Genomic DNA, 24703 nt, shown 5'->3' with positions numbered 1-24703 from the left:
TTTTTTTGTATTAATGTTCCCTATATTTTCGTAAATTTTAACTATGGGAACAAGGGTGTTCATCAACAATACTTTTTAAATAAAAGATATGTTAAGTTCAAGTCATTATCGCTTGTAACAAAACGGAAGCTTAACAAAGACAGAAGTCACAAACATGATATTTTACAAGTGAAATACCAATAGATATTTTTGAATTTCAAAGGAAATGTTAAAGATTGTTTGATATTTGGTGATTTAATTAATATTATCAAGACAGTTATAATGTAATGTTAAACGTCCTTAAAAATAAAAGTATACGCTGATAAATCGTTTGACACAGCCGAAATAAAATACCTTGTGTTTCAACATGACATCAAGTGCGTAGATCAAACATTATGTTTTGCATTTTTTTCGTGATTAAATGTTTCAACGGGGACTTTATAGAAGCACACAAGATGAGGATTGTTGATTTGCGGCAGGCCTCTGCTGCTGCTGGTGAACATTTCCATAAGGTTGAGACTGTGCATAGGGCTGAGCTTGTTGGTAGGGCTGGGCTTGTTGGTATGGTTGAGGTTGTGCCTGTTGTTGGACGTGTGCGAACTCTGGGTTCGGTTTATATGGCGGAGGTGCCGTTTTTGGGACTGGCTCTGATTCGTCGTCTTCCTTTTTTGGAGGTTCATATCCAATCGTATTAGGCACATGTTCTATGACCTTTCCTATGAGCTCATCAAATTTGTCTCCTGACCAAGTCATCTGGACTTTCTCATCACGGTGGCAATTGATGTACAGAAGCTGTGTGAAGACCATGCTCATAGGCCCACTAGGTGGCCATTCCATATTTTCCAACAGTAGAGGGACCACAGGCTTCTTAAGGGAATCAGCCAGACTGACCTCTCTTCGACAATTGGCCGAGACTGCATACTTGGTGGTCACACAGGTAAGAACAATCTTACAGCCTCGGACACCTCGGTCAATCTTGTCATACAGGGAGTCCCCGCCTCCCATCTGGTAGATATCCATCCAGCAGGTTAAACCGAGCTCACAGAGTCTCTTGTAGAGCTGTTTGATCTGTGTCTGTTTACCCCACTGGTACGACAGAAACACGTCTGGGGACTTACTGGTGTTATCCTAATAATGAGGTCAAAGTTAAGACAAAAGTATAATCATGCATGTTTATCAGTTTATAAACAAATCAAATATCAACTTTGGTTCATCACTTTCTCTAACTTACCCTATGAGCATGCCTATCGTTTTAGACAAACAGTGTCGATACCAATATACATGATCTTATTAACTACAAATACATAAATGTGTTATCTTACAAAATATATAATAAATTCTTTCACTATGGTATTAACAGTTTGATTATAAGACATAAGAATATAAATTCGTCTGCATGATATTCTTTCAGATAAATCGTGTTTGACAGCTGTTAGAATGAATAGTGCCATAAGTTTGATATTTTCATTTTGTCAAAGGTAGCTGTAACTTTGTTATACATTGTACAGGAGAGGTTGTTTAGGTTATTCATAGTATATACCTTCGCAGAACCTGAATTTGAATCCCCCTGTCCTCCAGTGTTTGGCTTTTTCGTAATGACTATTTCTTCTGCTACAGGAACCCACCAGTTCTTGTACTCTTTTGGTATAAAAATCAACACAAGCTAGTAAGGAAGGCGTAAGTATGTTTAAATTAAGCCATTAAAGGACTTGTTTTTCAATCTATAATTATGATACATCTGGTGAGTTGTAAGTTGTAAGCATATTAAAAGAATTATGAAAATGATAATGCCGTTTTACAATTTTACCCATAGACCATATTGCATTCATTTCTATAATCTAACTTGTGCATGGATTTAATTTACCCCTTACTAATGTTGAAGAGTCCCTATTCGACTTCCAGAATTATCACTTTGCATTTGAAACAGATTTTCCGGCATGACTATATAATTGGTAAGTCCATTCTGAAAGGAAAACCGTATCTTGCAGAACTTTTACATATAAAAAAAACAACGAAATAAACAAAAATGATTCAACAACAATGTCCTGGCTGTTAAAAAACAATTGAGCAGGAGCAGGATTTGGGCTTCTGATTCATTAAATTATCGCCGCCACAGACTAAGTTACCCGGTCAATGGTAGTGTTCTGGCACATTAGCATAAAAGTTATATCTAAAACGAAAGTAAGGGGAAGTCTCTGTTTGTACAAAAAATGCATTGGAATTATCTTCTTATGTTTTGCCTGTAGTGGGGTAGGAACCTTTAAAAAACATATTTATAGTCATCAGAAATTGCAAAAACAGTATACTTAATCTGATTTAAGTCACATCACAAATTGCAGGGATTTTCCGAAAATTGCAATTTTATTTATAGTGGACACAGTTGTGAAAATATTTAAAGTCCTCATATAAATTGTTCTACTAACCTTTAGCAACGAGTGATTCATCAGGCATTGTTTTGTAGATGTTGAGTTGCATCAGAAGTTCCTGAAACTTTGGAGCAGGCCAGTAACGTTGGTCACTTGTCTTCTCTCCTCCTCGCTGGAAAAATCTCACAAACAGGTACTCGCTGAAGATGGGTCCCATGGAGCCCTTAGGGGGCCAGCCCATCTTCTCCATCAGGAGGGGAATCATGGGCTTCCCAAGACTGACAGCCAAGTTCACCTAATGAGCAAAGGTATAAATTAGCATTTACAGGTAAATAAAGCACACACCTTGATAACATATATTTAAGTAAGGCAAATTAGTATTCTTCACGGGGTGGTTATATTTCGTGTTAATTTGTTTGGATGATCATTTGAATCAAAACCTAGTCATTCCAGTGTGATGCGTTCGTTTTGTAGTTCATTTATAGCAAAAAGTCAAAGGATAATATCCTCGATGGTATAAAATTAATCATTTAGTCTTTTTCCTTTTATCTGAAAAACCAAAGATGTCACACAATTAAAACAAAACCTTATGGCCTACTGGGCTAATTATGATAACAATAAACCGTATTTTGAGCCGATTACCTATTTTTTTATTTAGTTCTAAAACCGGCATTATTAATACACATTTTGCAAACATGCAAAAAGGATACCCAAACTGACAGTTTGGTGAATTTTCAAGGTTTTCAATTCATTAGGTAAATACTCTTGTTTTTTTATGTTTTTCAAACTCTGTATTTTGCAGCTCCCCTCTCCCTCACCTCTCTGTTACAGTTGGGAGATTTTGCGTACTTCTCCGATACACAACATATGATGACCTTAGCCCCTCTGATTCCATTGTCAATCTTCTCAAAAAGTTTATCCCCGCCTCCCATTTGTCCAACATCCATCCAGCATTCATAGCCGGCCATGAGGAGGTGTTGCCTTAGTAGCTTGACCTCATTCTGATGAACCCATTGGTAACTAAGGAAGATCGGAGGAGGCTTTTTATATTCGGGGGCTTCCACAACGATATCATCTGCAAAACAAATTCGAAGGAAACAAACGATAATATTTCTACTGATCTTCATAATTGCACAGCAAATAGGACGTTTTGTAACACTAATTGAATCTAATGTGATAAAATTAGGCAAATAAGAAGCATCCCTTATGATAGAATAATGCCAACAAAAGGTAAGCAAAGAAATGGTTCTGTGCTGTATTAACAGCTATAATTATTTTAACGGGTTAAAGAATGAAACATATCATAGCCAGTTAGGTATTTATCACTTCAATAGCCCTTCATTTCAGCAAGCTAAAAGACATATGTAATGGCTCCAGGCCAAATTAAGCACATCTGACTCTGTAATCTTAAAGAAAGAAAAACAAGTGAATACCAATGTTTAAAAAAAACAATCAAAGACATCGACTACATGTCACAAAGAAACGCTATGACGGCCATAAAACTTGTCATTAGTCTTCATCTATAAGAAACTTGAAAGCCTTTCACTCCTATCAAGCAGAAGGTCAGATATAATTATATATTATATTAATTTTTAGTACAAGTACATATACTTTGAGAAGTTTTACACATTTGATCTATGACCTAGAAACAAATTCAAGCTAAGTCATTTATTAGAACAAAATTGATTGCCCTTCTACCCTAGCAAGCAACAGACCAACTATTATCAGTCATTGTCCAGGAACTGTTAATATTGGCAGAACAGATGGCCTTTTTAAGACAATGTGAGAATTTGAGACTTGATGATATTGTAGCATGTTGTGGTGTGTTATGTTGTATAAATAAGTCATTTTTGTGTATTTAGTATGACCATATAGTGTGACACTGACCAACAGCCTTCATAGCATTCTCTACGATGATTGCAGCGTCCAGTCTGTCCATTTCCTGCAGACTGGTCAGTACTGCTTGGGTAGCCTCGACTGTCTTGTGGGTAGCGTACCATTCGCTGAGAAGGGCCATGCAGGGATCATTCTGGGTGGCCCATGCTTTGATGTCCTTTGGTGAATATCCTAGACGTTGGGCCAACAGTCTCCAATCGTGCTCAGACTTCGGATTCATCAACTTGGTAAGATCTCTTGACCATGCTGGAGCGTTGGACATCGTCTGTGGTACAGAGTTTTACAAATACAGACAAATGGCAATCTGTATGTTGTTTGTAATTTTAACTTGCATGGAATAAAATCACCTCAAAATAGAACAAAACCTATTTTCGAACAAATGTTCAAATCAAAGGAACCATTTACTCCTCTACACCTTCACAAATGTAGCATTTGCTATAGTAGTGTACAGTCACAAAGATTTCCTGTAAATGTATAGTATCTATTTCTTCCAAAGAGAAATAATATAAGAAGTCTGTACTTATTAAACAGAAAGATGACGTGGAATACAGTTACCTAATTGAATAATATTATTTTGATACCTTAACTGCAGATATAATAATCGAAATTATTAAATGTTTGAAATTAGAATCTACATTAAACACACGGCAATCTATGATAGGTTGAAAGTTATGAAAGATGTAACTTATAATGGGCATATAACACGAAAAACAAATTCTACCTTGTTGTCAATTTCCTCAACTTTGACCTTTGTATCGTCAAGATCTTTTTGCACACCATCTACACGTTTGTTGACCGTTTTAAGTCCAGTTTTCACGGTTTTTATTTCTCTGCCATGCTTGTCAACGGTGACCTTTAACCCTTTGACCTCTACCTCAGTGTGTGTGACCCTCTCATCAAGTTCACCAACCTGTCTCTTGATATGTAGGACTTCAGTAGTGATGCCCGTCATACTGAAAGTGAATTAATGTTTGTAGCTACCATTTAATGATGAACCCACACTTACATGTAGCATCAGAACCATATATTCGCTGGGTTTTTTTCACAAGGAGGAATCTACTTTAGAGTAAAAATGTAAATTGTTTTAAAAAACACATACACTGTTTGGCTAGCTGTATATTGATTTTGCTCAGGAAAATTTCACAGATACAAGGGATTGAACAATTTAGTTAAAGAACAAAACACCAATACACTGTCACATCATTAACAGAGTATTTAAAATTACCACAATTTATTCTACACAGTAACATTGTTAGTCTGTATCATTTGGCTTAAGAAATGTATCTTCACCAACAACTACTCTCCAATAGGGAAGAAAGTTTTTTCGTATAAATTTGAATTTAGCTATTGAGTATGGCCATCTGGAATGTGATTTCTTTTGTAATTAGAATTTGGATTGAGTAAATAAACAACTAGACAAACGGGGTACCTGACACCGTCCATGGCATTGATAATTGATGTACACATGTCGTTGAGAGAAGAATTTTGTCCATTTTTCTGCAAGTCTTCAAAGTACTTGCGATGAGGTTTAAGAGTGTTGACGCCATATTTAGCTCCCAGAGTTCGGAGACCATCAATAAGGGCAACTTGTTGAATGGCATCCTTACTCTTTTTTACCAGAACAAAAAGCTCTTCTATCAAACTGTCTGCTAGTTCCTAAATTAATCAGTAGAGAAAATGCATATCTTAATAACATTTTTATTTTAGTCAAACCGAGGTTACATTTTTTTCATTTTCATTACCTTTCCATATTTCCAAACCAACCAACTCATTAAATAAATATCGTAACCAGAGATACTTAAAAATGAACAAATATAAGATAAACTAACAGGCATTGAATAATACAAGGATCCAATGAGAGTTAAAAAATATTCAGTTAAATATATGCTATCGCTAATTGGATACTATAACGTGTTACTGCCATCGAATAAAGCAACTAACGAATCCAATTCATATTAGCTAATAACACGATTTAGTATAAATGTTTTCAGAAATGGTACATTTTAAGATTTTTGTAAAAAATAAAGACAGTGATAGTAGGGCATGTTTGGTTGTATCTATCTATACCTTGAAAAGGTCCTTGGTTTAAACCGAAAAGGTAACATTAATCTTATCATTTCCTTCGACAAAACATTTAACTATCAATGTTTGTTTACTCAGCTGTGCAAATTACTATACCAGCTTGCTGTTAAGAAATCTAACAAAATATTGACATTCTCCAGGGGCCACAAAGCCAAAATTATTTAATCATTAACCGGATTTGCTTCAAATACATGAAATATTAATGAACATGGTTATAAGTGAAAAAAGTCATTCTAATTCAGTTTAACTATTTGATAGCATACCTGCTTTTTTAGGCCTAAGTTAACACAGATAACCTGAATTGCAGCTGCGCTTCTCAAATCCAACTTTGGACTCTGGAGGACTTGTGTGATTATGTTATTTCCAAACAGTTGTGGCTGTTGTGGAATGACCTCACCAAAAACAATCAGGGCCACCATCTGTGTCTCGTTGTTGGGCATAAAATGCTTGATCATGTAGTCAATATGTCCTTGTGTGAAGAGCTTAACAGCAAACATAAAGATATTATCATCAGTGACATGTAAAGACTACACAGCAACAGGAGGCATTACTAAATAAAAAGTGACATATATCTTAGCTTAATAGTGACATGTGTCTAAACTTAACAATGATATAAGTCTATACAAACAATGACATGGATAAATCCAAGACTAATCTATTATATTCTATTAACCTTTCAAATAAAAGAATATCTAAAGAAAAATCATTTATTTGATCATTTATTTTTTCCATAGTTTTAAGCGAAAAAAGACAAAATTTCTGACTGTCTTGAAAATATCAAAGCTTTAGTTGTAAACTTGTCTCACCCTTAAATTAGAAGAACATATGAATACTTAAGAATTTGTTTAATCTTTTTTCTTTAACCATCAACCTTGCTGTGATCACCACCAGCTGGTTGGGCGATATTCGAAATTTAACCTACCTCCGGCTGATTTTCAGCCATTTGCCTGATTAGTAGAACCTGAAAAACAGCATTGGTCTGTTGCGAGTCTTCTTCTATGGCTGACATCATCATATTGAACTCTTTCTGTGTAAACCCAACACTTTCCTCATAGGGCTTAGGGAGGGAATCTGAAAAATGTAACACAAGAGGTTATCAGTGTTCTTACTGAATTGAAATCAAGGCCAAGCCCTCAAATTCCACAATTTATCAAGATGATATTTATAACTAAAGTAAAAGTGAAAGTACTGTAAAAGTGGACATATTTGTGTTTTTGGTGTTGAGTGAATGTGCCAAAATAGCCACATGTGAATGTGTGTTTATAGATTATATGGATTGTTGATCAATAGAATATGAAGATTTAAAACCATTGCAACACTTTCCACACCATGATCAGTTTAAAGGGCCACAACACGAAAAAATCCACCTTCACATGCCATATTGTTATTAGTTGCTAACTGTCAACAAAATATGCAAGTCAATTGAATAAACATTTAACCTGCTTACTAACATAAAAAGTTGAATTTTCCTGTAGTTTCACTAGTAACTTTAAGTTGTATACATGGTGTTGGCCAGATTTGTAACCATGCCTCAATGAAAGAAAATGATATTACCTATTTGTGAATTATCAAGCGCATATGTACATTTTACGGATAATATATGTGCTTTAATATAAAAATACATAAAATTTTGATATTGGTACTAGTTTACAACAATCAACTACGCCACAGTATATATTGGTACGGATTCCTTCCAAAAAGGTTAGGAACATATTACAGTTGTTTGTTGTTAGATATTTATAACACATACATAAAGTAATTAAACTATCTTTTGTAGATACACCTTATAGTGAAGTAGATAAGGACAATGAATCGATCAAACTGGTACGTAGTCTTCATTTTCAGAATTCAGGACAGATCACATCACTACGTACCACTCCTGATCATTAACAGTTTTTTTTTATTTAATTTCACATCTATGTTATATCTTTAAGAAAATTCATTAAGCTTGAACTGTGAAATAAAAATGTTGCTAAGAAGCCTAGACGGTACGTACGTAGAGCAAAAGTCGCATGTTTTGTGCTGTACCACTCAGCGAGAGCCCCGATATCACCGGCCACAAGTTTGGGGTCTTTCCTGCTGATTTCAAAGATAACGGTGTAGCTTGCTTTTGAAAGCATCTCGTCTTCATGGTTCATCTGTTTTACTATGGCTGGTACCAGTCGTGAACAAACATGAGAGCTGTCTGTCCCGACATGCTACATAGATATACCGGTAATGGGTCATTATTTATAGTGTGAACAATACAAAGGTCAAGGGTTACCATTCAATACAAAGGTCAAGGGTTACCTTTCAATACAAAGGCCAAAGGTTACCATTGAGGGTGTGCATATTGCCCAAAACCTAATTTCTGTTTACTTTATTGTACAATGAGGGTTTTATTCATATTTGATTAAAATGATGAGAAACAGCAAACAAGAGACCTATCAGGTTTGTATTGCTCCTCTGTTTCTATTGTAATCTGAACTATACAAGAAACTGAGATAATTAAAAATATTAATACATAAGCAAAAATTCTTATGACAACTCTTTTTATATTATTTGAACTTTTACCTTTGACCCTTAAACTCTTACCTTTGACACAAATAGTGCCAGATACTGTGTGGCAGCTAAGCAATGTACTGTAGTTGTTCCACGCTCCATTTCTATATACTCCAAATCTTCATTGCATACAAGAACATCTGAATCAAGCTTCTGTTGACATCATCTGGTAATTCCTTTCCAGAACTAAAAATCAACAAATAATTCAATAATTCTTTGCATAAATATGTCTTAACAAGATGAACTGAACAATGTAATGAAACAAGGTAGACTTATAATTGTTGGCAGTTATTAATTTTTTATAGTTTATATGTAAGCAATTATCAACTTTTGACGTCTGCTTTTTAAAAAGTCAGTCGAAGTCACAGTCCCAAGCTAACAAATAAGGACAAATCCATCAGGAGATGTGAATCTTAGAAATCTAGATGCTACTTTGTACTGAAAAGACAGAAGGGGAAAACCCTTTCAATCTGGTGTACGTGTTTTAGACAGTTGTAGAAGAGGAGGTCACTCTTGATACAATATACTTTAAATTCAGAAAGGGAAGTCTCTTTCAACAGGTTATACTATATAGACAGAAGGGAGTCTGGTCACCCTTGATATGTTGTACTGCATATGAAGAAGTACATGATGTTTGAAAATTTGTCTGGGCAGGGTTTGAGATGACAAATACAAAAATTGCCATAACTCTTTAAAATAAATGTCAAAACCTCACTATAAATAAATATTAGGTGCACAGCTATATGATGTTTTGATTATACATATAAAGTTTTATTGAAAACCACTTATTAGTTTATTCACTGCCAGAGAGACAGACAGGCGAACAGCGGACAGACGGTCGGACAGACCGACAGATTCCAGTATACCTCCCCAAACTACGTTGCAGGTTAAACTACAATATTTCGATGCTTTAAGTCTCATTGCTTTATTGGCACTTAAGTAGACAATTAAACACTTTCAATAACATCTTCAAGTGGTAGAATAGATTTAATCAACATACATTTGTATATTATATGATTGAATATATAAATTAAAATTTGAGAATCTTGAAAATAAAAATCATAAACTCAGGCCATTATGTTTTTGGTGATTATTTTTTATCCATGAAAAGGTAATCAGTCTCCCTCAATATAATCTACTATACAAACAGAACGGAAAATTCGAAAACTCTTGATCTTGACAATTTCAGGTTTGCTGTTTTCACAGTAGGGAAGGGAAATGTATTTTCTCTCAGCATATTCTATGGTGAATGGGATGGTTTTTCCTTACCTGTTCTACTGTAACATGCGTGTTACCTGTAAGCTTCGAGGACTTTCAGCATCAGAGAACAGCCACAGGTCTGTGTCGGTAAATCATCCCAAATGTAGTTTTCATCACAGAACAACACGGCCAATCTCTCAATCACATTTGGAATGATATGTAGATTTTTCTGTAATGAAATACCTTTTTGCTTCTAAACATCTCTCTTCCAATAATAATGATATAAAACTTTCAATGATGGTCTAATACTTCTCACTTAATCAATGCTGACATCCTTTTAATCAAAAACAGTTTATCTTTCCAGACTCCTGAGGGAATTCCATAAAAAGTGAGTCAAACTTATTGTTCAACATAGCAATCATTACCTACACACATTTTCTTAATATCACATCAATTTAAAAGCAACATCACAAAGATGAAGTTTCTTTCAAATAAGCTGTTTGGAGAATTATCATGAAAGTATGTGCATTCACACTAACTAAACAGTTTACAATTATTTTCTTTAATTCTTACCTCCTAATATTTGAACAACTGAATTTGCTTAACTCTTTCCAAATAAGTTCTCTGCAGAACATATTATCATGAAATGATATGTTTTCAAAATGATTTAACATTTTACCAGTGATGTATCATGATTGTTACCTCCAACGAGATTCTCACGACAAACGCTGCTATGAACTCGTTGTATGATTTGTTCCCGTTCTCCATCATAGTTATAGCCAGTTCAGCTATGTCTCCATTGATTTTTTCCTGAATTTTGGCCAAACTATTAAAACAAAATATGAAAATGTATCAATACATTCAATGTCACTCTGTTGTGAAATTATTTTTTCAAAGAACATCAAAGCAAATATAAACATGAAAAGAAAGTATCCCTCAATATTATCTACTATACAAACACAACGGATAATTCGGAAACATTTGATCTTGACAATTTCAGGTTTGATTTTTAAAAATTAAGGATGGAAAAGAAATTTCTCCCAACATATTCTATGGTGAATGGGGTGGTCTTTCTTAACATGTTCTACTGTAACATGCGTGTTACCTGTAAGCCTCGAGGACTTTCAGCATCTGAGAGAACCGCCACACGTTCAATATTGACATATACTGAAAGCTCATTATATTTCTTATGGTTAACATAATTAATCTTATCAAATAAACAATGTCTTCCACTATCCAACCTTTCCATTGATGCCCATGCATTACGAGTGTCAGGTGCTTTACCTTTTATCAAGTGGGACAGTCCATTACCACTATTCTAATCAGAGACCAACAGGTGTCATTCCCACTATAAACCTATCACATAACCAGTACACTTGTAGCAAACTCGGTCACATGAAGTTATAGATAAATATATAACCAAATGTATTCGAAATAAATCACACATTTCTTGGATTTTGAAATTAACATTTTATCATTCCGAAATATACCTACATGTATGTACATATTTTTTGTAACATTTGATGTTTATTTTGGACATTATGTGACTTTTTCAGAAACCTGTGTATCTTCTTATTTATTGAAGATGCATATATACTTTAAGATGCATGGCTGTTCTATTCATCAAATTATCACACATGAAACAACATTTATTTAAACAAAATGTTAAAATTCTGATCAATTTGATTAAACTATTTCAATATTAGAAAGAACCTAATCAACAAAATGAAATTAAAAATTCATGAGATCAACACCCAACAAGGTATTCGGAACTGCAGTATAAATTTATTTACGAGAATTGTTCCAGAAGCGAGGCAATAGCAGTTCCATAGTGGAGCAACACCTTGTCAGATTCACAATATTTGTTTTTCTTGTTAAGGTGGGATTTGCTTATAAATTGGATGATTTCTTGAGCTTCCTGGAAATTTTTCTGACATAAAATAAAAACTTTTTTTATTAGCATTTATTCTCTGAAAAAGTAAACGTTAAGATTCTACATGAATCACAAACTAATCGCTAGGAGTTATATGAATTTCAGATTTCTGGAAATGAAATGAAATGTGCACCGTAACTTTTAAACAAACAGACTAATGAATATTTCAATAGTAAAGATGTCATACTTTCCAATTCCAGATCTTTCTGAACTTCCCTTCCTGAAGAAGGTCAGAGCATTTCCAGGCTCCCCATTCCTTCTCATATTTTAAGAATCCTTTCACGATTGGTATCCAATCATTTGCTGATGTCTTCCTGCATAATATAACACAAGTTCTCTGAATCTTATGGCTAATACATTAATGTTTACTATTTCTCTTATTTAATTTCTTTCAACTTTTATAATATAATACACAAAGTAGACTTCAAGAAACAAAAATATTAACACTTTTTGTCAATTGCTGGCATCCATGCTAGAATAAAAGTCCTAAGGACTCAAAATGGGAAATAACATATCATCCTCAAAATGGGAAAAATAACATGTTACTCTCAAAATGGAAAAATAATGTGTTACTCTAACAATGGAAAAAACATGTTTCTCTCAAAATGATTAAAATAATGTCACTCTCAAAATGGGAAAAAATAAAATGTCTCTCAAAATGGGAAATACATATGTCACTTTCAAAATGGGAAAAATAATGTGTCACTCTCAAAATTGGAAAAATAATATCACTCTCAAAAAGGGAAAATAATACTTGTATGTCACCCTCAATGGAAAAAACATGTCACTCTCAAAATGAGAAAAATAATGTCTCTCTCAAAATGATAAAAATAATGTCACTCTCAAAATAAGAAAAATATTACATGTATGTCACTCTCGATGGAAAAAAACAACATGTCTCTCTCAAAATGAGAAAAACAATGTCACTCTCAAAATGGAAAAATAATGTGTTACTCTCACAATGGAAAAAACAACATGTCTTTCTCAAAATGAGAAAAATATGTCAGTTTCAAAATGGGAAAAATAATATGTCAGTCTCAAAATTGGAAAAATAATATCACTCTCAAAATGGGAAAATAATAGTTGTATGTCACTCTCAATGGTAAAAAAAAACAACATGTCACTCTCAAAATTGGAAAAATTATATCACTCTTAAAATGGGAAAATAATACTTGTATGTCCCTCTCAATGAAAAAACAACAACGTCACTCTCAAAATGAGAAAAATAATGTCACTCTCAAAATGGAAAAATAATAGTTGTTTGTCACTCTCAATGGAAAAAAACATGTCTCTCTTAAAATGAGAAAAATAATGTCATTCTCAAAATGGAAGGAAAAAAATGTCTCTCAAAATGGGAAATAAATGTATCACTTTCAAAATGGGAAAAATAATGTGTCACTCTCAACATGAGAAAAATAATGTCACTCTCAAAATGGAAAAATAATGTCATTTTCAAAATGGGAAAATAATGTCACTCTCAAAATGAGAAAAATAATGTGTCACTCTCAAGATGGGAAAAATAATGTCACTCAAAATAGGAAAAATAGCTATGTCACTTTTAAAATAGGAAAAACAATATGTCACTCTCAAAATTGGAAAAATTATATATATCACTTTCTTCGCGGTCAAAAGGTAGATTGTCACTAGTCAAAAGAGCAATACACCCAGTTCAGTCTCACTCTCAAATACATCATCCTATCATGTTCAGTCTCACTCTCAAATACATCATCCAACCATGTTCAGTTTCACTCTCACATACATCATCCAACCATGTTCAGTCTCACTCTCACATACATCATCCAACCATGTTCAGTCTCACTCTCACATACATCATCCAACCATGTTCAGTTTCACTCTCACATAATCATCCAACCATGTTCAGTTTCACTCTCACATACATCATCCAACCATGTTCAGTCCCACTCTCACATACATCATCCAACCATGTTCTGTCTCACTCTCAAATACATTATCCAACCATGTTCAGTTTCACTCTCACATAATCATCCAACCATGTTCAGTTTCACTCTCACATACATTATCCAACCATGTACAGTCCCACTCTCACATACATCATCCAACCATGTTCAGGCTCACTCTCAAATACATCATCCAACCATGTTCAGTCTCACTCTCAAATACATTATCCAACCATGTTCAGTTTCACTCTCACATACATTATCCAACCATGTTCAGTCCCACTCTCACATACATCATCCAACCATGTTCAGTCTCACTCTCAAATACATCATCCAACCATGTTCAGTCACACTCTCACATACATTATCCAACCATGTTGAGTTTCCCTCTCACATACATCATCCAACCATGTTCAGTCTCACTCTCACATACATTATCCAACCATGTTGAGTTTCACTCTCACATACATCATCCAACCATGTTCAGTCTCACTCTCACATACACCATCCAACCATGTTCAGTCTCACTCTCACATACATCATACAACCATGTTCAGTCTCACTCTCACATACATCATCCAACCACGTTCAGTCTCACTCTCAAATACATTATCCAAACATGTTCAGTCTCGCTCTCACATACATCATCCAACCATGTTCAGTCGCACTCTCAAATACATCATCCAACCATGTTCAGTCCCACTCTCACATAAATCATCCAACCATGTTCAGTCTCGCTCTCACATACATTATCCAACCATGTTGAGTTTCACTCTCACATACATCATCCAACAATGCTCAGTCTCACTCTCAAATACATCATCCAACTATGTTCAGTCCCACTCTCACATACATTATCCAAGCATGTTCAGTCTCACTCTCAAATACATCATCCAACTATGTTCAGTCCCACTCTCACATACATTATCCAAGCATGTTCAGTCTCACTCTCAAATACATCATCCAACTATGTTCAGTCCCACTCTCACATACATTATCCAAGCATGTTCAGTCTCACTCTCAAATACATCATCCAACTATGTTCAGTCTCACTCTCACATACATCATCCAACAATGTTCAGTCTCACTCTCACATACATCATCCAACCACGTTCAGTCTCACTCTCAAATACATTATCCAACCATGTTGAGTTTCACTCTCACATACATCACCCAACCATGTTCAGTCTCACTCTCAAATACATTATCCAAACATGTTCAGTCTCACTCTCACATACATCATCCAACAATGTTCAGTCTCACTCTCACATACATCATCCAACCATGGTCAGTCTCACTCTCAAATACATTATCCAACCATGTTGAGTTTCACTCTCACATACATCATCCAACAATGCTCAGTCTCACTCTCAAATACATCATCCAACTATGTTCAGTCCCACTCTCACATACATTATCCAACCATGTTCAGTCCCACTCTCACATACATCATCCAACAATGTTCAGTCTCACTCTCACATACATCATCCAACAATGTTCAGTCTCACTCTCAAATACATCATACAACCATGTTCAGTCTCACTCTCACATACATTATCCAACCATGTTGAGTTTCACTCCCACATACATCATCCAACCATGTTCAGTCTCACCCTCACATACATCATTCAACCATGTTCAGTCTCACTCTCACATACATCATCCAACCATGTTTAGTCTCACTTTCACATACATCATCCAAACATGTTCAGTTTCACTCTCACATACATCATCTAACTGTAACTGAAGTATTTTACACTTGAGACTCAGCAAAAACAATTACGGAAACAGAACATGAATCATGGATTAAAATATCTGACACTAGTTACAATCTATATCACATATATGTATATATTACTATGAGCATAAGATAACAAATGTTTAATCTAACAGCTTGGCACATTATATGCTTGTATTTTAAACACCTTTAGAAGTTACAGCTTAGAAGGCAATGAGTGTTGAGATTTTTAAATGCATTTAAGACTTGTTTTGCCCTTTGATAAACTTCGAACCAAATATCAACAATGGCATTTTAAAAATATCTTTTTAAAAAAGGAAGAATAAACATATAAATATTTATAATGAATTACTTGACAATGTCCGGGAGTAAAAATCAAAGTATATGAATGTTTCCTCAACACAATGTATTGTGAATTTATGCAAAACAATACGTACAATCTACCACATCAACAAAAGTTTCCAGAATTCTTCAGGAGATGAGATGAAATACTGTGCAACTAGACATGATTTTTTTTTTATATTTCTTATAACTTTAAATGACAATTAAACAATTAATTTGCCATGGTCTTATATTTAAAGTTAAAGGGTATTTACTTACGTTAGGGTGCATCTCTTCTGCATGATAGCTTCAATTTTGCAAACCCAATCAAAATGCTGTGGGCACCTCTGGAGGATTTCTGTGATTACCGGCAGCAATTTATCCACGATCTCAGGGTTTGTCTAGAACCAATATTAAATTAATACGTTTCAGAAAATAATTTTATTTAACATTCTTCCTCATAACATTGAATGGAAAAAATAGTTTTAAAACCTTTCACAACATTTCGTACAGACATTAATGCAGTCAGAGATCCTGTACACCTTTCCGTTTCCTGCATTGCATTATAAAGTGGGTCATGTGAGGAAGCAGGATTACTGTGACATATTGCTTAAGTAGAAAAGGGTATAATCTAATCCATCAACTATTGTCTGACAAGGCAGTGAAGAAACTGGATTGCACTGTCTTTCAAAATGGTGGATGGGGTCACCCCTACCCGATGAGGTAGTAAACCAAGGTCAAACATTGAAAATGTTCGGTAATGTGAAAGAAACTGGATAAAAAATGCTGATTCAATGGTTTCAATGAGTTGGATGAAAAAGCTCAAGAATCGAATCGCGCTAGAAATTTGTGCCGAAAATGTCATCTACCAAACAAATTACCTGAAACTTTCCTGATGAAGTTTTGTCGATCAGTTCGTGGAATGAAGATAATATTGGCAGCATTTGATATGGTGTTTCCCTGTTGACAAGGGAGTAATTCTTCACAAGGTCCACTATGTCGTCCCATCTCTCAACAGTCCAACCTTTCTTCCTACAATCAAACAAACAGACACCTAAAACGAGATGATTTTAGACGATTCATTTTGCTTATTATTGACAACTTAACATAACAGTCATTTTGTGGGCAGGACGAAGACATGTTTTCATCATTTGCAGATCATTCAGTATATTTTCCAGTGTAAGGATCAAAATCTGATATAAAAAAAATTGTATTTTATGCAGTAAACGAACCAAGTCTGATCTACTATTTTGTAGTACAGTAACTACATGTTACAGTTCTACATACACTGTATCACCTCTTACACTTGGTTGGTTATTCTTTTATGGTTGCCATCCGGATCTCGCAGGGAAATATGTTATTTCTTCTTGTGATATGGAGGTTTAGGTTTTTGATTATTAGAGTGCCATGTCGTTTGTTGTAACTACCCAAGTTCTTGATGTGAGGACGTGACATTACTTGGATAGGTCCTGGATTTACATGACAGGTGTCGTTGATGAAGCAGCAGACGCTTACCCTGCTGGAGTACCTGGTCTCATTCTCCTTGCACTTTTTTTCTATGTAAATCTTTACTTTGTTCATACTTTGCCGTAGTTTTATCGATTTCGAGTCCAAATTATGGTTTTATTGACACTTCTGTATTCTGTTGTTGTTTCTTGTCTGGATATTATGAGAAGTATACATTGTATATACATAATGTACTGTTAGCCGGGACATCAGTGACTTCAGATCAAAATTAAAAGGGCCAAAACATCACTTAATGGTCCTAACTATGATTTGCCAGGACATCATAGACTTGAGGATTGGTTTGATTTGTTTGTGTTTTACGTCCTATTAACAGCTATGGTCATTTAAGGACATGTCAGGTTTTGGTGGTGGAGGTGGAGTTCCTGGAGAAAAGCTACAGACCAACGGCCAGTATATTGCGACTGCCCCACGTAGGTATCTAACCAGCGATCCACTGGTTGAGGGCTAGAGGTAGCAGAATGTCAGACGCCTTAACCACTTGGCCACCGCAGCCCCTCCAGAGGACTTGAGGATAATATGTACAAAGGGCTAGGACATCACTGACTTTAGGATATTGTGTCCAAAGGGCTAGGACATCACTGACTTTAGGATATTGTGTCCAAAGGGCTAGGACATCACTGACTTTAAGATATTATGTACAAAGGGCTTGGACACCTTACTCTAGGATCCTATAACTACAATTGGCCAGGTTAGTCAGCATCTTTTAGTTGTCGCTGACCACAGTAGAGTTATAGCCCCTGGTCACCCCGTAAACATATTTACCCAATTGCTTCCATCATTGAACTAATCATGGTGGCTGCCCTCTTTACTTCGGCCTTATTCTTGCCAGTTTGGTCCGTGGTCAATAAACTCTTTTTCTGTTCCCAGTGTTTGAGTATCGTGTCATCTTTATCCAGTGCCTTAAATGGAGAAAGAAGAAAACATGTATGAGTTATCATCCACTTAATCCAGTGAATTACCTAAACTGTTCTATATGTATATGCACCAGGAATATGCATATGTTATACTGATCCTGTTAAATATACTCACTGATACAATTGAAACTTCTTGAAAAGAATTGTAATGTGTAAAAACTAGAAAAAGAAAAAATAAAAAAAATATGACAACTGTCAGTTTGATTATTTCTTTCAATGTATTTGAAATTTCATATAGTTTTGCTTTGAAAAGCTTTATGACCCATCAATTTTGAAATAATGAGTTAGTTTTCACTTGAACATCACAACTTTAACATAACACATACTATACCAACTTGACATAACAAATCAATTTGAGATAATATATCCTGCCTTCATCGTCACTATTGTTTTAATTCCTATCCTGTGATCCTGGGTCGCGCTGACTTACCTCATATGGATTGCCTCCCATGTTGCTTGATCCACATTTTTTCTCTATCGTATACATTATGGCCTCGAATTTTTGATAATATTCCTTTGGTGATACTGCGATTTCACTGGAGTAAAACATGTAAAGATCTAAGAACTGTTCCTGCACTCCTGGTGCCTTCAGCTTTTCCGATTGACTATCCTCTCTGCAAAAAGTAAGTATTGCATAAAAAAAACTTAGTCACACTACACCATATATCATCTTCCTTGTAAAGTTCTTCACTGAATAAAGATACAACTACAAAAACATACATACTGTACTCAGATGTTTCATATCATTTGTTTGCCTGCTCTGAGGATTATATTTATATAACAGTTTGTGTGAGTAGAATGCTGCTTGAATTTTCTGAAGACAAAGGCACTCACTGGAGTGTAGAATACTACACGCATATATTGAAAGTCAATCATTGGAGTTACAAATGCTATTATAATCTTCTGCAGATAAAGTCAATCATTGGAGTCAAGAATGCTATTAGAATCTTATGCAAATGCTATTATAATCTTCTGCTGATAAAGTCAATCATTGGAGTCAAGAATGCTATTAGAATCTTCTGCAAATAAAGTCACTCAATGGAGTCAAAAATGTTTTTAGAATCTTCTGCGGATAGAGTCGATCATTGGAGTCAAGAATGCTATTATAATCTTGTGCAGACAAAATCACAATGGAGTCCAGAAGGCTAATTAAGGTTTTTTTGAAGACAAGATCTCTCACTAGAGTCTACAATGTCCTTTGATCAACCAAGCAAGCCAGTGCATTAGCAAATCAGCAAGAGAATATTACTGCATTTGGAAGAGAGCATTGTGATATTACAATTACATTGACATCATAAAGTGACTATTAACCTGTTGTTTCTAAAAATAGTAACACAGAGTTACATTTAGTATCACAAATTACCGACCTACGCGTAAATATAATTCAACCAATGAGGATGTCTGTAAAAACTGTGTCATCTTATATATAACGGGATAGTTAAGCTGAAGGTTTGTGCTTACCCATGATCAAGTCAACAACTCGAACAATACAGTCACCCCAGATTTTACACTGCTCCTCGCGCGAAACACAGTCCTTGACATGAGTCCATTGTTTCAAAGTGTCAATCACTCTGGTTAAGTTTTTTCCACTCAGACCCTACAAGAAAACCATCATAGAAAGGCTCTATACATCTAACTGTTTTCACTCTATAACAATGCTCTGTCTGCTGTTAAGTACTCAAATTGTAACCTCTGTTTTACTGAGAAACCTTTTAACAAAACAGACAAACAGCGCACAACAGACGATATCAATGCATTTTTGTATGGAAATGCGGGTTAATATCTCTCATTGTAATGTCATATAGAAATTTCATATTTGCGTCACCTTCCTTTATTCCCTATAAAGAATATAACAAATAATTCTAAATCCCAGATGAGGCTGGAAATTACCCTTTACGCTCCTAGTGGTCTATAAGTAGCTTAAGAAGAAGGAATAAGACAGTTTACCTGTAGATATGTATGATAGCCACTAGTTTCAATCATTCGACGATGAATCATAACAGCAGCGGTATTGTTTGGCCCAGTCTTCAGCAGATTTATCATACATTCCAACATAATCTTATGTAAAGTTGTCTTGTCCAATCTGTGACTTTGTATCAGGCTACTGCAATATTTCAAAACAAGAAAATCAGTAAAATTGACGGATTATGCTTACCTAAAAAGTTCACTAAAACTATATAAAATGTGCCTTGGTGTGACCTGGACCTTTGGCATATGAACCCTAAAATAGTATGTGACATAACACCTTCTCGTCATACATTATATCATTGAAATTTCACTTAGCTATCTTCAGCAAGTCAAAAATTATGGCCATGACAATGTATTTGATCTTTGACCTTAATGTGACCTTGACTTTACAGACCCAATAGTGGTCTGCGACACACCACCTTGCCTTCCTACACATATTCCTCAAATTTCATTGAGATTATCATCGGCGAGTCAGAAGTTATGGCCCGAACTATAAATTTGACTTTTGATTTCAATGTAATCTTGACCTTTGGTTTACAGACTTTAGAATGGTATACCACACACAATTATGCCATCCTTAATATATCCCTTTAATTCATTGAGATATTTGCAATAGGTTCAAAGTTATGGCCAGGACAATAAATTCAACGTTAGACCTCAATCGACGTCACCTTGGTCTTGGGCTGCGGCCTGTACTTCGCCAGTATGATACACCACCTTGCAATCTCACACCACCTTGCAATCTCACACCACCTTGCAATCTTACATATATTCCATAACAAATTTATTGAGTTACTTTCAGCGAGTTAGAAGTTAAATCTGACCTGGGCAAATGATTCAGATGAACAAAGCAGTAACATTATGTTCTGTGTGGTACGTATCTCCAACATAGAAGAGTTCCAATTGGCCATGGTTTGTCATTTCTGCTTCTGCTTCTGCCTGGTAATAGCCTCCTTCAACAGGTTGAAGATTCTGCTATGTTCGTATGTGGTGTGGATGGTGCTGGACTGACGTCGAAAGGTTAAAAAGTTAATAAAAACTGGATAAAAACAAAGGACCTCAGAGTTTTGACACACTGGCCTTGAAGGCGTCCAGTGTGTTGGCGAGGGTGATGTCTGGCGGATTGGCGTTCCAGTCTCTCACCATCCTGTAGAAGAAGGACATCTTCCTTGTGTCGATCCTGCTTGTGAGGAGCTGGTAGGATCTGGCATGGACAGATCGTCTACCGCCTTTACGTATCGCGACTAGGCCTTGGTCGATCCTGTACAACATAGCCAGGCGAGCGTCATGGCGTCTTTACTGGAGTGATCTCCACCCAAGTACGTCGAGCATGCTGGAGACGCGGGAGGTGTTTCTGTGGCGGCAGGTTACGTACCGTGCTGCTCTTCTCTGTATTTGCTCGATTTGATTGATGTTTACCTTGGTGTGGGGTTCCCAAACAGTGCAGGCATAAAGGGGTCTTGCTAGCGAAGTATGCCATAGATTTTATCTTGGTGGAAGAGATCTGCAGGTTCCTACGCAGGAAGCCCAGCGTCCTGTTTGCCTTGCCAACAATCTTCTGGATGTGTGTGTCCCACTTCATGGTGACGCCGAGGTATACTGCTGACTGGACTTCTTGCAAGGAATGGCCGTGTAGGTGGTAATCGGTCTTAATTGGGTTTCTCTTGTTGGTGCCTCTCAAGATGTTGCACTTGTCCGGGTGGAACTTCATACACCACTGATCCTCCCAACATCCCAGCTTGTTTAGATCCTCCTGTAGGGTCTTACTGCTGTTTTCTGAGGTAATGGTGAGGTAGGCAATAGTGTTGTCGGCAAACAACCGGACAGTAGACGTTAGATTGTCGTGCAGGTCGTTGATATAGAATAGGAAGAGCCTTTGTCCGAGGACTGATCCCTGCGGGACACGGGAGTCGACACTCACAGATGTAGACCTCTCTCCTTCTACTACGACTGACTGTGAATGTCCTAAGAGCCAGTTCTGGATCCATGTTTTGATCCTGCCTTGGATGCCGTACTCATGGAGCTTATGGACGAGTAGACTGTGATTAACCTTGTCGAAGGCCTTGGCGAAATCCATGATAAGGACATCCGTCTGTTGGCCTGCCTGGAGGTTGTTGGTTAGGTCGTCCACGAACTCGATGAGTTGGGTCTCACATGATCTGCCTTTCCTGAAACCATGCTGCAGGTCATAGAGAATGTTGTTTTTTTCGCAGTGGGATATGATGGTAGAGGTGATGGTGTGCTCCATTACTTTTCAGCAAACAGATGTGAGGGATATCTTCAGTCATTTCCTTGTCTTGGAATCATGCTGACCAATGTTTTTATATGTAGCAAAGAGTTTGATTCCGGTGAGGTAGCCAAAGTTGTAAATATGTAATGTTATGAAGGGTTTTAATGACACCGTTCTCTTTTCTCTTCTCTTCACAACTTTTACTTTGCTCAGTTATTTGCATTGACAAACTGAAATTGTAAATATACTTATCCAGAATTACTGATCAGAAGAGGCATGCTTTCCAAGAATGTCTGTATTCTAGCTGTTAAAATGTTCTATCACAAACATCATGATGACAAATGAAACAGCATCCCTTCAATAAAATCATTTAATCTGTTCCATAATCAATACTGACGAAATTGTTCTAAAAAATAAATTAACATTTGAGACTATATTTTCCTTAACTACCTATACCTGTGTATAAATGTATATGAATCAACAGCTACGTTTTCTTTGTAACCAATTTGTGAAAGCAGATACATATAGACACTAGAAACATGTGCCATTACACTTACTCAATACTTACAAGATGTCTTAAACNTCTTGCAACCTTTAAACACAAACTAAATAAAGATATTATTATCGATAATGAATCAACCTTAATTTTTAAAACTGAAGGTGATAGACGGGCCAACATTATTCTTTGTCAACTTAGAAACTTATGTAGCAATTTAAATTTTGATTTATTCAATGACCATTTAACTGACTGTCCCTCTTGTGCTTGCTCTTTTGAATATGAAACAGTTTTCCATTACTTTCTTGAATGTCCATTGTATAATGATCTCAGACTTACTTTATTTACTTCTGTTGATAATTATGGAAATCATAACCATATTGATACAAACATTTTTCTACAAGGCTGTCCTGATTGTGATGGACTAACAAACAGACAGTTACTTAATGATGTACAGTTATTTATTGGTAAATCGGGGCGTTTTAATCTCTATACGATCTGACCAGCCATGACCTTATACTTTATACTTTTATACTTTACTATTCCTATTTCAATTATACTCCACAAATAAGTAACTTTACCTACTTTTCTATAAATGTTATTCTTCTACGGACATAGGAGTTTTAAGTTGAGCATGTTTGTTTGTTGTTGTTTGTTGTAAGATTTGTTCAATCTGTCTTGTTTTACAGTTTCCATCTTATACATTGAATTACACATAGACTAGCTATATATTTTCATATAAAACTATAAGAACTTAACAGTTTTGGCGACTGTGACCTGTGCATATATTTGCACATGGACTTTTGGTCAAGGTCTGCCAATATCTGTGTGAGTTGATAGCTATATAGCTCATATACAATTGTAAAATGTTATAAAAATAAATGATAACTGTGGAAGTGTTTTGTGTGTGATGTGAGAAGTGTGAATGTATTTGTATTACAGTTATGTTTATTAAGAAGGAGTTACATCCCTTTATTTTTTTTTAATTTTTTTTATAATTTTCATTTCAAAATTGATGTATTAATTAAATCAAATAAAAACAATAGAATCCGTTAATTTAGCCACCGCTGGAGAGAATTTATATAGGCTTTGCCTGTTATTCCATCCAATTGACTTGTATCAACTTTGTCAATAAAATGTATTGAAATGAAATTACACTTACTCGATCAGAATGTCCATTTGAGTATACATTTCTTCGACCATTTTCCCCCCATTTGATTTCATAGACGGGGTCCCTGGGACGCAGATGTGTGCCTGGAAGACTACGAACATGCAGGTTTTCTACGGTTCCTTCGGAAAAATACTTCCGTCTGTTCTCCGACAGCTCACAATTTAGATACATGTATGCTTCCTCGGTGGCCTTCATAGGATTATACTTCCTCATGATTGACTCCAGCAACGATGTTGGGGCTGCACAAATAAATGGACTAATACATTGTATCATATATAACACTTACATTTTTTGTATAGTATGTCTCATTTTAACATTATTATCACATGCCATAGAGCTATATATATACGGTCATGAGCTTTCCATGTGCATGCATACATAGAAATGGGCCATGTAGATTATAATGTATACCAGGAAATATT

The 24703-nt window shown here is 35.6% G+C and overlaps 1 protein-coding gene across 1 annotated transcript; it reads right to left on the bottom strand.

Moving 5' to 3' along the window:
• Nucleotides 1-278: 278 nt before the first annotated feature.
• LOC110463279 lies at nt 279-8966 on the bottom strand. Its single transcript, XM_021517742.1, has 11 exons — nt 8898-8966; nt 8320-8521; nt 7246-7394; nt 6587-6805; nt 5671-5897; nt 4963-5194; nt 4233-4506; nt 3164-3420; nt 2403-2640; nt 1520-1617; nt 279-1107 (listed from the first exon to the last, which is right to left on the bottom strand). Exons 1-11 carry the CDS (start codon nt 8964-8966, stop codon nt 418-420), a joined length of 2655 nt encoding a protein of 884 aa, XP_021373417.1. The 3' UTR covers nt 279-417.
• Nucleotides 8967-24703: the final 15737 nt, after the last annotated feature.

Source organism: Mizuhopecten yessoensis, unplaced genomic scaffold, assembly GCF_002113885.1.
Source record: "Mizuhopecten yessoensis strain PY_sf001 unplaced genomic scaffold, ASM211388v2 scaffold10885, whole genome shotgun sequence".
In the NCBI taxonomy this organism is placed as follows: Eukaryota; Metazoa; Mollusca; class Bivalvia; order Pectinida; family Pectinidae; genus Mizuhopecten; species Mizuhopecten yessoensis.
The sequence above is the reverse complement of the archived record's forward strand: the minus strand, read 5'-3'. Positions and strand labels throughout refer to the sequence as shown.

What these genes read in the sequence shown, in the direction of transcription:
- LOC110463279 (XM_021517742.1), bottom strand. Translation starts at nt 8,966, where the DNA reads ATGGAGCGTGGAACAACTACAGTACATTGCTTAGCTGCCACACAGTAT. An exon ending in ACTTAGGCCTAAAAAAGCAG is followed by an intron (nt 5,898 to 6,586) that starts GTATGCTATCAA and finishes TGATTAATTTAG; the next exon opens with GAACTAGCAGACAGTTTGAT. An exon ending in GAATGCTATGAAGGCTGTTG is followed by an intron (nt 3,421 to 4,232) that starts GTCAGTGTCACA and finishes TTTGTTTTGCAG; the next exon opens with ATGATATCGTTGTGGAAGCC.